At 48.4% G+C, this 15,392-nt stretch overlaps 1 protein-coding gene across 2 annotated transcripts in view; it reads right to left on the bottom strand.

The window, feature by feature from the left end:
• Positions 1-15,392, bottom strand: part of TSPEAR (thrombospondin type laminin G domain and EAR repeats) — a 77,234-nt gene that overhangs the window by 41,202 nt on the left and 20,640 nt on the right. For both annotated transcript variants that reach the window (XM_042853451.2, XM_024108405.3), the window contains exons 5-6: positions 7,544-7,700; positions 3,561-3,692 (exon numbers count right to left, since the gene is read on the bottom strand). In XM_042853451.2, coding sequence (XP_042709385.2) covers positions 3,561-3,692; positions 7,544-7,700 — 289 coding nt within the window. The remainder of the gene's footprint in view (positions 1-3,560; positions 3,693-7,543; positions 7,701-15,392) is intronic.

Raw genomic sequence — 15,392 nt, 5'->3', positions numbered from 1 at the left:
TTTAATTGTTTTTCTTAAAGTTAATTAAGTATTTAGGAAAAAAGTGTCAGTGCGGCCACCAGTGAGAGTTGGTGGTTGCACTCTGAGGCCACCAAAAAATTTGTTGAGAGAACCCCTGGACTATAGGCTGGAGCACACTCAGAACAAAATTGTGGGTGCTCAGCACCCACCAGCCACAGCTGTTCAGAAGCTGGAGGACGTGCTTGGGGGGGTGAAGAGCAGCAAGCAGGCGGGGCCTTGGGGAAGAGGTCGGAGCGGGCCAGGAAGAGACAGAGAGGGCGGAGCCTTGGGGAGGAGGCAGAGCAGGGGTGGGAAGAGGCGGAGCGGGGGTGGGGCCTTGGGGCAGGGCATGGGGGAGCACCCCCAGGGAGAAAAAAGAAAGCTTAGCATCTATGCATGCCAGGAATATTAAAAGCTGCTTTCTCCTCAACCACAAGACTTCACTGAAATCACGCGGCTTAAAGGTGAGCGCAGAGAGGTTTTGAGTCGCAGCTGAAGTTCCAGTCCCACCCCTATAACTGACCCTCTTTAATAATACTTTGTACATAGCATTTTGCAAGCATTATTTTTCACTTGCTCTTTAAAGCTCTTAACTGTGCAGACCCCAGCTATATGTAAGACCTCTTTCATAATAGAACCTTTTAATACTTAATACATAGCATTGTTCAATCCTAGATCTCAACGTGCATTATAAAGGCAGGTGAGTCTCATTACAATGATTGAACTTGCCTTCTTCACTCAAGTTCTTCACACACAACCCACCCACTCACACACAAACAGCTAGTCGAGCTAGTTCTCCTGCAGGAGTGGAAGGCAGGAAGTAGATAAATGTTGCTGCCATTTCTAAATATTGAGAGGTGCTTTTATGCTGCAGTGATGGGGTCAAATCCAAGTCCAGTTTACAGATGGGTACACAGAATTTAAATTACTTCCCCAAAGCCATTTCATAACAGAGCTGGGAATAGAAACCAGGCGCTCTGAACCCTAGTCTGGTGCCCTATGCAATGCAGTTCTAGAGATGAATTTTCCTAGTGTCAAGCAGTTTTCAACCAGATGCTAAATAGGTGTGAAAGCCTGACCTTTGGTCTTTTAATATTCCGGTTGTCATATCATTTTGTTTCTTTGAAAACCAAAAACCAACAAAGACTAGTGCTGATGCAACATTAAGGTTGAGAAATCAGAAGTCAGGAAGTACAGAGTAAGAATAAAAGCCCATCCTTAGTTCTGACAACTTGTGTTTATGCCATAAAACATGATCCCTCTTTTTATCATTAGATATTATTTACCAATTAATATAAAATATAATAGAATGCAAACTGGGATTTCTGATCGGACTTGACTTACAATAAATAATAGTGCATAACTTCTTAAAACTTGGCTTGATTTTTAAGTCTCTATGCAATCTACAAAACAAACCAAGTTTGAAATTGGTTTAAAAATTATGAAAAAGTTTAAAGCTGAATGGTTCAAAACTCCAGACAGTTTCCTACTTGTATAAAGCTTTCTTAGCAGCTCATCCACAGAGCTGTACTGGTTTTTATCTCATAACCAGTTTCTAATTCCACACCTCAAACTGAGTGACTATAGACTTCTAAAGGGAAGATTCAGGCATAGAGCGGAGTGAAAAATCAGAATTTCCATTCTGGGGGAAATGACACAATTTCAACTTTTTCTTTTTTGCAGAATGAAAAGAATTTTGATTCAGAAATTTCAAAATGTCTTGTGACTATATCTGCAGTCATGTGACTCCCATGATGCACCATGCTTCTCAGGATCAGTCTTCACTGCAGAGTTAACTCAAATGATCTACACTTGAGTTACTCCTCTTGAGTTAGCTTAGCTTGAGTGAGAGTAGCTATGCTATGAAATGACACGCTAGCTTCTGTGTCCACATTGGTGCTGCATTCACTTGTGTATGGTGCTAAAACTTCTGGGGTCCCATCCTGTGGTTCTTTGCACTGCACTAAGGTCAGTTACTGTATGAATCTTTCCCCAGTAAATTGTGGAGAACTTGTCTGTCCTTTTTGGGCAAACAGGGGAAATCGTGCGAAGGCTCTGGAGGACTAGCAGCACTTGAATGGCACTAGCCTGTATCCATACTACAGAGTGTTCATGTTAGCAGCTAACTCAAGCTTTAGTCTCTTACCTCCTGACAGGCTAGACAACTGAAGTTAAAATCACCATCAGACTTGAGTAAAGGGGTTTTGTTTGTAGATGGAACTCGGGGCAACACTCAAGTTAGAACACGAGTTAACTGCAGTGAAGACAGTCTCGAGAGGAGTCTCTGTGACCGAACCCATCACACATACAATGAAAAATGAGGGCAGGAGAGCAGTGAAAAGATCTTTCTGTACCTCTGCTGAGATCTCACACACCCACTAGCAAAGAACAATCCTGCACAAGAGACAAAGAGAGAAAACACCTCATCTTGCCATACTTACACCTTTTGTTAATCATTATTATTCATATAACACCAAATATATGCTAGGTGCTGTCACGGTTCAGGGCAACTGTACCTGTGTTTCCCCTCAGTGGTACAGGAAGGGCCCCCAGCTCTCCAGCCATCCCCTCTCTTGGGTGGAGACCTGTGTCTCTTTTCTTCCTGAACAGGGTGTCTTCAGGCTGAACAGTTCCCAGCAATCACCGTGTTATTCCCAGGAAAAGACAATCTGTTAAGCACATCTGCTTGCTTTTTCTCCAGAGACTAATAGTGTTTGCTGATCACAATTAAGCTACCACACAGCTCTTCCTAAGCAAGCACGTTTATTCTTCGGGTAAAAGCACTCCAGAGAAAACATATTAAAAACAATAAGAGAACCTGTGTGCATGCAGACAAGCTTACCAGAGGTCACCCCAACTCCACCATGGCAGGAGTTCTTCCACACCCCACAAAATGGTCTCTGCTATGGTCAGAAGCCTCAGCTCAGAACCAGCACCCAGTCTTATGGGGCCTCAGATGGTCAAATCCTTCCAACCCTAAAGATTGGGGCCCTCTGTCACCCAGAGGTCCTGTCCATTTGCTGGATCAGGGAGAAGGCCCTGAGTCATCTTTCTGTGAAGTCCTTTCTGTGTCTGTCAGTCCCTGGAGAATCCAGATTGTGTCTCTGAACTGCCCGCATGTAACAGGTGATCAACAGACAACAGGTGCACCCCTCAGGGCGAAGCTTCAAAGACTGAATGTGTAGGTGGGGGGTTGCAATGTCCTCACCTCACGTATTTCCTAGGAGCTCCACTTCACACTTCTGGTCCCCAAAAAGTCCTTGGAAGTTCCTAATCCATCCTAGAGATTGCACTAGTCAGCCTCCTGTAGAAGCTCCACAATAACACATCCACACTTGCATTTTTAATACAATAGACCCCAAGGTATTAAACTTAATTCAATAACATTTATCTTAATTCCATAAGGTGTGTCCAGGGGGGTGTCAGACCAGTCACAGGTGCTCCCAGATGAGAAGACTGAGTCTGAGCTCCATAGAGCTCGCAATCTAAATCTCTACCACTAGGAGCAACAAAAAGTGAGCCATAACGGCAGAGCTGTCCACCAGTCACAGATCCCTTACCTTCTAGCATGGCGACCCAGGCACTCCCATCACATAGATAGAGCCCTTTCCGAGAAGCATTAAACCAGAACTGGGCCTTTTCATTCTTCGTGCAGGGAGGTCGGGATCCCAGAGTCAGTTTCATGTCAGCCTCTGAACACAAAACAAGAGCAAACAGGTCCCTTTAATGCCCTCGATACAATGAAAGATTAAATCGGACCATTAAAAATGGAGACCCACTGCACGCTGCCCTGCCTGAGCATATAGCGTAGGGTGGCCTGAATTGGATAGAGACTCCTACGGATCACAATGGGTTACATGGTTTAGGACCCACACCCCGCAAAGCTCCTAAGCACACACTTAACTTTAAATACATCAGCGTAATCCACTCATGTCAATTAGAGTACGGCTGTGCTTAATGTCAAGCATGTGCTTTAGTGTTGTGCTGAATGGGGCCTTCACTCATGAGAAAGAGATCGCACGTCCACTTTGCAGGAGCGATAGCAAGGGCACTGTTCCAAGACAAAGTCAGACTCAGCAGATATGCTGCAGAGCTCCAAGGGCCTAATCTATTCCATATCTGTTAAGGCCCAAGGTCCAGAAATTTTGAGATATCATACAAATGTACAAGAGCTTAATTTGCATATCGATTACGATGCATGGCCTCATTTCCATATGTTTTTAAAGTGGAAAAAACGTTTCTTTTTTTAATTTTCTCCCTCTGCACCAAGCTCTCCCCCGGTATCTGTTATTCTGTTACAGGGACAAGCAGCCTATTCAAGTCAGTCCTAGGGGATGTCTACACTTGGAGCTGGGGGTGTGATCCCCAGCTGTAGGGGACATACCCATGCTAGCTGAGATGGAGCACTAAAAGTAGAGGGTAGCCACGACAGTGTGATTAGCAGGAAGAGCGAGCTGCCCTGAGTATGTGCCTATGGTCTAGGGCATGTATGCACTCAAGGCGCTAACCTGTCGCACTGCTTGTACCACCATGGCTAGTCTCTATTTTTAGCATGCTAGACTAATCAGTGCTTGTGCATGCATGTCTCATGCTGGTCGGGCGGAACTGCTCTCTCTCTCTCCCCCCCGCTTCTGGCTTACATCACCCGCTGCGGGCCACAGAGCGCTCTCAGATCCCCCTGCTCTCAGTGCCCGGCTCTCCTTTGCTCTCCAGCGACTCCCAAAACTCAGGCCTGATTCTCCTCACTCTTACACCGGTGCAAATCAGGGGTAACTCACTGACATCCAAGGAATCACACTGGCGTGAGCCAGAGCAGAATCGGGCATGGAGACTTACTAATGCATTCATCCCAGAATTCCAGAGTGAGCTCCCCACTCTATTCCCTTTGGGGACACAAAGAGCCCAGACCCCACCATCCTTCTGCATGCTACAAGCCCTGGAAGATGCTGCGCTATGCTTAGAATGATAGTAAATAGCCTGGAGGGGAAATAGAACCACAGTAGTGCTTAGAATAACTGCATAGGGAGTAACGCTGGGCTGTTTTCTGAGCAAGAGAGACCAGCCCAGACCTGTTTCCACAGAGCTCCACATAGCAATGCTCTAATGAGAATATTACTGTGCATTACAGGCATTATATCCCCAGGACAGCTCTCACTAGCTGATCTACGATTCTGAGGGCAGTGCCTTGCTCCCTAGCAATTCTCAGAAGTGGCCTTTGCAAACTGACATGTACCACAAAGATCAGACTCAGAAACGCAGCTTCTCTTGCTATTTCCAAGGGATAAAACCCGCTTCCTTATTGACAGGGCTCTGCAGAATTTGCCACCCAATCCACCCCTTGCCTAAGCTTTCATGTTTAAAAAAAAAATTACGGTGGTAGCTATTATGGGACCGACAAACACCTTCCACACAGGAACAGAATGCAAAACACAATAGTGCTGTCTGCCTGAGTCTGCAGACAGCTCAACACAATGGATATGAATGGCCTGAACTGTCTCCATGCTATTTAATAAGCTCTTCACGCTAAAGTCTAATGAAGACTGAATGGTGGATTTATTTCAGGAGTGGGTCTCTGGACTGCTGTATGGGCCAACTCTCCTCCCTGCATCATCCCGCTGGGCCCTTTCTCCATATGCCCCATCCTAAAACTATTCATTAGTATCAACTCCTACCCAGACCGATAGATTAGACCAAATCAGTCATGTCTGGTAGGATTACCATACGTCTGGATTTCCCTGGACATGTCCGGCTTTTTGGTCCTCAAATCCCCGTCCGGGGGGAATTTTCAAAAAGCCGAACATGTCCGGGACAATAGGGAGGCATAAGCCTGGATCCACCCAGCCCCAGCACGACCCGCTGAATCTGCAGCGCAGTCCAGCCGCCCCGGCTACATTGTAGCGAGCGCGGGCTGGGGGAGAGGGGGAGCACAGCCGCAGAAGGCGGCGGAGGGGCCGCTACTGCCCCCGCAGGCCGGGCGGACCGCGCGCCCCAGCCGAGCTCACAGGACCATGGGGAGGCCGGGCCCAGCCAATGGCTCAGGCTTCCCTCACGGGCGGGGACCCCCCGGCCACTGCGGGACCGTTCCTGCGTCCCCGTCGCCCCGCACGGCTCAGAACCTGGCACCGCGGGAGCTGTTTCCAGCGGGGACAGACAGGCCGGGGAACGTGCTCGGCGGCAGCAGGAAGGAGGCTGCGGCGCGTGCCGGGGCTGCAGGGACCCGCGCCGCCCCGGTCACCACTGAGCATCCGAAGCCCCCGCCAGGCAGAGGCTGCCGGGGGAGCAGGGCAGGCGGGGGGCGCAAAGGCTGCAGGGCGAGGAGGAGCAGGACAGGCAGGGGCATAGAGGCTGCAGGGGCAGGCGGGTGCAGAGGCTACAGGGGCAGGGAGGTGCAGGGGCTGCAGGGCAAGTGGGGAGCAGGGGTCGCAGAGGCTGCAGGGGTGGGGGGGTGCAGGGGCTGCAGGGCGAGTGGGGAGCAGGGGTCGCAGAGGCTGCAGGGCAAAGGGGGGTGCAGAGACTGCAGGGCGAGTGGGGAGCAGGGGTCACAGAGGCTGCAGGGCAAAGGGGGGTGCAGAGGCTGCAGGGCGAGTGGGGAGCAGGGGTCACAGAGGCTGCAGGGCAAAGGGGGGTGCAGAGGCTGCAGGGCGAGTGGGGAGCAGGGAAGCACTTAGCAACCCCCAACCAAGATCAGAGCGGGAGGGAGGAGGGGGAATGCGGGGTGCTCAGAGGAGGGAGCAGAGTTGGGGCAGGGACTTTGGGGAAGGGGTTGGAATGGGGGCGGGGCTGGGGTGGGGAAGGGGTGGGGCTGGGGCAGGGACAGGACCCCCGTGGAGTGTTCTCTTTTTTCAGTGTTGAAATATGGTAACCCTAATTTCTGGGCCAAGCCATTTTGGAGTTATGACAAGCCAAACAAAACCTTCAGAAGGGGAAAAAACCTTCGTTTTTAAGCCTTGTCTCTCTCAAAACCTTTGATCAACATGCCATTCACTTTTCAGAAAGATACCCTCCCTAAAGTCATCCAGGAAGCTCGTAGCAGAACAAAAACCTGGATCTTCTGCTGCCCAGGCCCCTCACCTTAGTCACTGTACTATCCTTCTTCTAAATATGCTACTGTTTTGAGATAAGATTCTTCCTATACTGTACTGACAGGAAATTGCTTAGGGAAATAGTTAACAGCAATATGCAAGATAATGTAAGTGGTGTTCTGGGAAAGGAGATGAGCTACAGCTATTCCTTCCAAGCTTGGCACAGGTACATGATAGGAAATACCCTCAAGATTGCTCTGTTCCATGACTGATTCTGCAAGTTTCCAAGAAAAGCAATAGGATAAAATCAATGGAAGACAAAAATTCCTTCCCCTGAGATGTGAAATGCTTTGCAACTCTTGCCTTCTTGCTATGCAGTCTGCTCACCGTGGTTGGCTTTCCCATCAGACTAGCATCAGGCTACGAGTGATTAGAAAGCAGCAATAAGCTTCTGCTCTAATGTTCTGCTAATGCACGATGGTGAAGCACCTCATGAACTATATCTGTTGCATGTTACTGACCGTAAGGGTATTTCAGCACCTCATTGCTCGCTGGCTTCACTGGGAGATCCTGCAGTACTGGGGGGATGGAGAGCACTGCTAGCTTAAAGTTCATGTTAGTGCACATCCTTGAGGTAGCATCAGATCCTGGCAACAGGACTAGCTGTCTTAACAAGCCCTGAAAAGAGAGGAAGAAAAACTAGGGAGATCAAATCCATCAAGACTGCAGGTCATGGCGAATGACAGGTGATGGTCTGTGGTTTGAATTTCCCTTAAACTCCTGCAGTCCGAGTGGGTGTGATTCATGAACAAGGGTCAGAATTTAATGACACCATCTTAGCTTTCCAAGAAGTCCATCCACAGCAATTCTAGAGCCATCATCACATTAATGTCAATAATGGGACAATTAGCTTTAAGAAGACCTAGCTGCCAAATTAGGGACCAAGAATGACCACAGGCAACTGTTCCCTTGCCTTTACAAAATCACTGACACTTCAAAAACCACATCAGTCCCATAGATAAGGGACAGTCAATATTTTTTCACACCTCTAAGATATTTCATTAAAAACTTTTGACATTTTAACAAACTGCCTGAGTCACTTTCTATGTGTCGTGCAAGTCTGGGAAAATGAGAGGAAATGTTGGGTCATTTTACATTTCCCACGCTCAGAGACGGATCCACAGCCCATTGAAATCAATGGGAGTTGCTTTGGGTCAGGGAAGTAGGGGCAGATTTTTCAAAGGTGTTTAGGGACCTAAAGATGAACATAGCCATCTAGTGGTATTTTCAAAACACACCTATACATCTAGTGGTATTTTCAAACTTTCCTAATTTATGAGTTTCATAGAATCATAGAATATTAGGGTTGGAAGAGACCTCAGGAGGTCATCTAGTCCAATCCCCTGCTCAAAGCAGGATCAACCCCAACTAAATCATTTCAGCCAGGGCTTTGTCAAGCCGGGCCTTAGAAACCTCTAAGGATGGAGATTCCGCGACCTCCCTAGGTAACCCATTCCAGTGCTTCATCACCCTGCTAGTGAAATAATGTTTCCTAATATCCAACCTAGACCTCCCCCACTGCAACTTGAGACCATTACACCTTGTGCTGTCATCTACCACCACTGAGAACAGCCTAGCTCCATCCCCTATAGAACCCCCCTTCAGGTTGTTGAAGGCCGCTATCAAATCCCCCCTCACTCTTCCCTTCTGCAGATTAAATAACCCCAGTTCCCTCAGTCTCTCCTCATAAGTCACGTGCCCCAGCCCCCTAATCATTTCCACTGCCCTCCGCTGGACTCTCTCCAATTTGTCCACATCCATTCTATAGTGGGGGGACCAAAACTGGATGCAATACTCCAGGTGTGGCCTCACCAGTGCCGAATAGAGGGGAATAATCACTTCCCTCAATCTGCTGGCAATGCTCCTACTAATACAGCCCAATATGCCATTGGCCTTCTTGGCAATGAAGGCACACTGCTGACACATATCAAGCTTCTCGTCCACTTAATCCCCAGGTCCTTTTCTGCAGAACTGCTGCCTAGCCATTCGGTCCCTAGTCTGTAGCAGTGCATGGGATTCTTCCTTCCTAAGTGCAGAACTCTGCACTTGTCCTTGTTGAACCTCATCAGATTTCTTTTGGCCCAATCCTCCAATTTGTCTAGGTCACTCTGGACATTCACCATGCCCACTTCTCTCAGAAAACACACGGGTTAACCTGGTGTTTATGCCAACGGCTTGGCAAAGTAAAAGCAGCTTGAAATACAGGCCTGACCATGGCACGCGGAAGAAGGATTATGTCCTTGCTGCACCACCATATGAGCTCAGGTCCCTCCCTTTACTCACAGGGGATGGTAATTTACTGCTGGCATGTCTCAACAACAAATTGCTTCCCCGACTGTCACGTTATTGGTTTGAACTGGGACCATATAGAACATGGTTGCAACCAAGGTCCTGTAGTGGCACCAAATCTTGTATAAAGGGGGTGAAATTAGTTGTCTAAGACAAGGTTATGGTTTGCTGGTTATGATTATGCTGTCTATATGTGTGTATCAATTTTGTAGTTGAAGTTATGAATATTGGCTCTATACTGTCTGCTATGCTTCTGGGTGACATCCCAGACAAGTTGGTGTTAGCTCTGCCTAGCCTGCTGGATGGCCCATTAAGGACCATCAGCTATACAATTGACCCATTGAGAGAAGGCAGATATGCCTTGTGACTCAGCAAAGTATGCAAGGACTTGCCTATGTGACTGCAGACTCCATTTTGCTGTAATTTTCCACAGTAAGAACAAAGAGGTGTTCTTACACCTGGAAAAGACTATAAAAGGCTGATGTCTAATCTCCATCTTGTCTTCAATCCTGCTTCATACCTCTGGAGGAACTTTGCTACAAACTGAAGCTCTACACAAAGGACTGATGACCCATCCCAGCTGGGATGTACTCCAGAGACTTGATTTTGAACCTGCAGTTTATTCTATCACTGCTACAAGCCTGAACCAAGAACTTTGCCATTACTGTATGTAATTGATTCCATTTAACCAATTCTAGCTCTCATCTATATCTTTTTCCTTTTATGAATAAACATTTAGATTTTAGATTCTAAAGGATTGGCAACAGCATGATTTGTGGGTAAGATCTGATTTGTATATTGACCTGGGTCTGGGGCTTGGTCCTTTGGGATCAAGAGAACCTTTTTTCTTTTACTGGGGTGTTGGTTTTCATAACCATTTGTCCCCGTAAGAGTGGCACTGGTGGTGATACTGGGAAACTGGAGTGTCTAAGGGAATTGCTTGTGTGACTTGTGGTTAGCCAGTGGGGTGATACCAATGTCCTCTTTGTCTGGCTGGTTTGGTTTGCCTTAGAGGTGGAAAAATCCCAGCCTGGGGCTGTAACTGCCCTGTTTAAAGCAATTTGTCCTGAATTGGCACTCTCAGTTGGGTACTGCCAGAACAGCATCGTTACACCGACTCTCTGCACTGGCCAGAAAAGGGGAAGTGGAGTCAATGCTCTGCCCATTCCCAGTTTAGCCCCAACCATCTGCCCCACTCACTCCTGCGCCTGGCCTCAGGGCCTGGTCTCCTGTGTGGGGCAAAAGGCTGGCATTCATCCCCACAGGGATGTCCAGGCCAAGCCACTGCCCTGCCCTTCAAGGGCTGCTCTTAAACCATGTGACCCTCAAAGTGAGCTTGGGGCAGAGCCCCGGCGTGGGGATGGCGCTCAGACCTCTCCAAGGTCTTCCTCCTGGGAGCTGCCTAGCAGCACTCCGAGCCCAACCCAGCTCCTGAATGGCCTCTGTCCTCGGGGTCATGACTCTGTCAGCAAAGATGGGGGAGGCAGGCCCTGAAGTGCCGCCAGACCCTTGCACAAGCAGAGGGCCCAGCACAGCGAGGCCCCTTCACCCCTCCTGCAGCCTCACCAATACAGCCGAAGGCCCCTCATATCCAAGTTTCCCCCCTCAGTCCTCCCAAACTGCCAGCCTCTCCTCCACCCCAAACCCCTTATCCTCCTTTCTCCCTCTTCCCCAGCCCCCTCATCCTCTCCTCCCCCTCCTACCAACCCCCTTCATCCTCCCCTTTCCCCAGCCCCCTCAGCCTCTCGTCCCCCTCCTACCAACCCCCCAAACCTCCCCCAAATACTCCCCTCCCCAACCAACCCTCCAAATTGTCCCTCCCTCAAACCCCCAAATCCTCCCTGTCCCCACTCAGCAACCCCCCCAATCTTACCTTCCCGCAACACCCTCATCCTCCCCTCCCCCCACCAACACCCTCATTTTCGGGGGGGCCTATTTCCTGGAGCTCAGACAGCCCATCCAGAGGCACGAACTTGGCATGTCCTGCAGGTGACTCAGCAATGGCACCCAACGGGGTGACTCTCAGTTGCTGGATTGTGTGTTCTAGAGCAGCAAGAAATGACTCCATTAGCAATCCTTTTCCTCCACGGCATGCTCCACATCTGAGCCCCTTCCACAACCTCCTTTGCAAGAGTCGCTCACAAAGTTCTCCACCTGTGCAGCCAGTAGTGGCAACTCAGTGGACTCCAGCTGATGGTTCTGACCCTGTGATCACAGGGGTGGCTGCAGGCCATTCTCTTGCTTTCAAGTTATCCATTACGTCGCATGCACGCTTCATTTCATATTTGTAGCCTGTGGACGTGGCCTGGGGGAGGGAAGGTCTCCAGGGATAGATCACTGGGTGTGGACAGTGTTGTATTTGTTGTTGCTGTTTCAGTGAAGGATGAGGCTGGTTTCAGGACAACCCATTTATCTAACTAGCAACAAGAGATGAGAGACAGGGGAAACAAATTACTGCCTAATGTTTTAACAACTCGCCTGGCTGCATAGCTGCCTCTGGAATAGGGCTGTGAGATATTGCATCTCCTAACTGTCAGGGTTGTTAAGCACTGGAACAAATTGCCTAGGGAGGTTCTGGAATTTCCATCACTGGAGATTTTTAAGAGCAGGTTAGACAAACACCTGTCAGGGATGGTCTAGAGATAATGCTTAGTTCTGCAGGGGACTAGACTTGTGCAAGGGACTAAACTTGAAGTCTTGTCCAGTCCTACGATTCTATGATATGATAACTAATTTTCCAACAATATTCGCTCCCACATTTAAATGAACTCTCTTTGGCCACATTTGCTGCCCTATGCACTTGCGTTCCGCAAACACTCAACTGATTGAGATTTACTCACATCAAATGTTCAGAGAAACCCAATTTCAAAATTAAACACATGAGTGTTTGTGGGGAAACTAAATTTAAATCCCCACCCACAAGTATTTGGAGGTCCTTGCAATCTCATCCAGCCACAATACCATGTGACTTTCTGGCTACCACAGCTCAGATTTTAACAGGTGGGGAGTACTGAAATTCTCAGAGACAACTGCTCTCAATCAATTCAGAAGGTAAAAAATTAATCCAATACAACATTGACTGAATAAATGTGGATAACTAATACATTCAAGGGAAATCACCAGGGTTCACAGATATTCACCAAGCAGCACAGACACTAAATCTGGATGCATTTGTTGTGAATTATTTGCTCTGCTCTCCCCAGGAGCTCACTGTCAAGTTCCTGAGAGAGGGTGAAGCTGAGAGCAGAAGTGTTGCAGTTTTTAATACTGTGAAATAAACCCCCTCCCCAGTAGTCTAGGCAGTGCATGTAGTGCCTAGCTGCTAGACTGAATCCGTCCCACCACACTTGGCTCTGACCCTCGTATGTACAAAGAGCTCCCACATGCTCCTAGGCTTTCACAGCTGAATAAGCTGTCTGGGGGCTGGAATAAAAATGAGGTTTTCCCCCAGCTGATTAGATGCTCATATAGCAACCCCAGGCACATTGGATCATTTCTCTGCCAATGCACCTGAATCTGGCCCTGCAGCCCATCCCCTTATACCAGCCTTGATGCTCTCAGTGGTTGAGGCAGTCAGTTATGCTGGAGTTATGTGTGGTGGAGAAGCTAAATGAATTCTTTGTATGGGTCTTGTAGCAAAGTGATGACTCACTGGCACAGCACCTCCTGCTGGTCATCCAGGGAATTAGCTCAACTTCAGAGCACCCTCTGCTGGACGGTGTGTCACCTGCCACTGGCCCCATGTCCTCCCAGACCCCAGTGCCCTTGACCTCAGGGTTCTGCCCCAGCAGTACCCCCATGCTCTGGGTCTCCCCTCCCAGGGGAACCCTCTATCCCCACCTTGCCTCAATGGCTACTGCCAGTCATCATCTAGCCCCCACTCACTGGGGCAGACTGCAGTCTATAAACCACTCATCACTAGCAAGGGGGGTTTGGACCTGCTACCTTTCCCTGCAGCCCAGTACCTCTCTAGGCCTTCCTGTCAAGCCACAGCCTGGGAGGTTGCCAGGCCTGAGCTCAGCTCAGCTCAGCCCCTGCCCCAGCACTGCTCTGTGCATGGTACCTGAGCTCCCAGGCAGCTAGGTCCATCTCTCTCCAGAACTAGAGAAGGACTCCTCAGCTCCTGGCCCCCAGCCCTCTTATCAGGGCCCTAATTGAGCTGGCCACAGCTGTGGCTGCTTCCCCAATCAGCCTAACTTGGCTGCTTTTAACCCCTGTTCTGCAGGAGTGGGGCAGCTGCCCTATTACAGTCTTCACTGCAGAGGATGTGAGGAAGATTCCCACACTTAAGCCATTCTTTTTAGGTGGCAAATCTGAGGAACTGTCCCAGACTGATGAACAGCAACTATCACAAGACTAGCAACAAAATCACGAGAACTGGCACCATTGCATATGTTTGGGTTTAAACTTGTCACAGAGGGGTTTGTAACTTAAACGCGACCTGTGCCGGAAAGCCCCAGGGTGAAACTGACTAGCTGCTTTTCACAACCCAAGCTGAGAGAAATGTAAAGACTGAACAAACAGCATAAATGGGGAAAGATCACTTAGGTTTTTAAAATCCCTTTAATCTGATGCTATTGTGTCATGTCCTGGGCATGCTTTGGTGCAGCAGAGAGCCAGTCAAAGTCAAGCAGGGGATTGGTACCTACACTCAACCCCACCCCCTGCTCAGGGGCATGTTCCATGCTGACTCTCTCCCCTGGCAAAGGGAGAGGGCATCAGGATGGCAATGCCCCTGCACAGTGTTTTCATAGCTCTATAGGGGAGCGCTTTCCTCTGTGGTTCTCAGTTAGCTGGGAACATTCATGGGCGGTGCAGTCTAAGACAGGGTGGTCAATAGCTGCAGCTGTTGGGCAGGAATGGGGGGTGGTACCCAGGAGGGCCCTCCTCTGTGGTGATCGGGATGGGCACAACGTCTATCCCCACACCAGTGACCGGCCCCCTGAATCCCCCAAACTCCAGGGGAGTCCTTATCATTTGACGTGAGGATTCGTTGCTCTCTGTGTTTTGAGCACAGATGCAGCAGCGCCCGAACACGCACAGGACTGGGTGAGTTGCTCCAGAGTCAGCTAACATGTTTTCCCTGCTCCTGCCTGCCAAGTGATATGCACTTGGGATTTCTCTCCTCCTGCTTTGCTACTAGTCCAAGCAAGGAACCATTCTTTAAAAAGCAACAATGTTCTTACCCACCCATCATTTACTCAACCCCAAAACACAAAACCCTTTTGAAAAAAAGAAACAAAAGCTACATCAGACACATGGATCAGTCTCCAGTATAAGACCCATGCACCTGTCATTTCACTATCAATCAAGACGATTATATCCTTCACCTATTAAACTACGTAGAAAACTTTATTCTCAAAGAAATTGTAAGTACTTTGACAAAACAAAATTTGGTGGCTAAATACATTTAATGGACATTACTTCCCTGTTTGCCAACACCTTTTAAATGAAAATTATTTAGAGACCAAAACAGAGACAACAAAACCCCACCAAACCATTGGCCAGAGTGAAAGCTGTTCTCTTGTGATGAAATTGGTCTGATATTCTATAAGAATAATGTGATTGTTGATCACATGGGCAGTGGAAGGTTTATTATTATAATTATTGGTATTATTGATAGAGATTTATATTGTGGTAACACTCAAAGGCCCCATTCCTACTCGGGGCCTCTTGGCGCAAACCATGTAAGTAATAAACATGCATCAGTGCTCCATTGTACTGGGTGCTGTATAAACACAGAATAAAAAGTCAGTCCCTGCCCCAAAGAGCTTCCAATCTAAGTACAAGATGAGAGACAAAAGGCAGATACAGATAAATTTCCCTATCTAGTCACTTCATTGATCTTAAGTGCTTGCATTTGGTAACTAACGTGATTGGTGACATACTCCGTTTTCATTCAGCAACCGTAACCTGCTGTGAAACAAAGTAACAGGCAACTGAATCATGCTTGAATTTTTGTTGGCTTTGCTGTTCCAAAAACAAGGGTAATCTGGTATCTGCCATTATCTTTAAGGGAGA

The sequence above is a fragment of the Chrysemys picta genome, chromosome 9 (assembly GCF_011386835.1).
Source record: "Chrysemys picta bellii isolate R12L10 chromosome 9, ASM1138683v2, whole genome shotgun sequence".
Classification (NCBI taxonomy): domain Eukaryota; kingdom Metazoa; phylum Chordata; order Testudines; family Emydidae; genus Chrysemys; species Chrysemys picta.
This window is presented reverse-complemented; position numbering and strand designations above follow the sequence as displayed.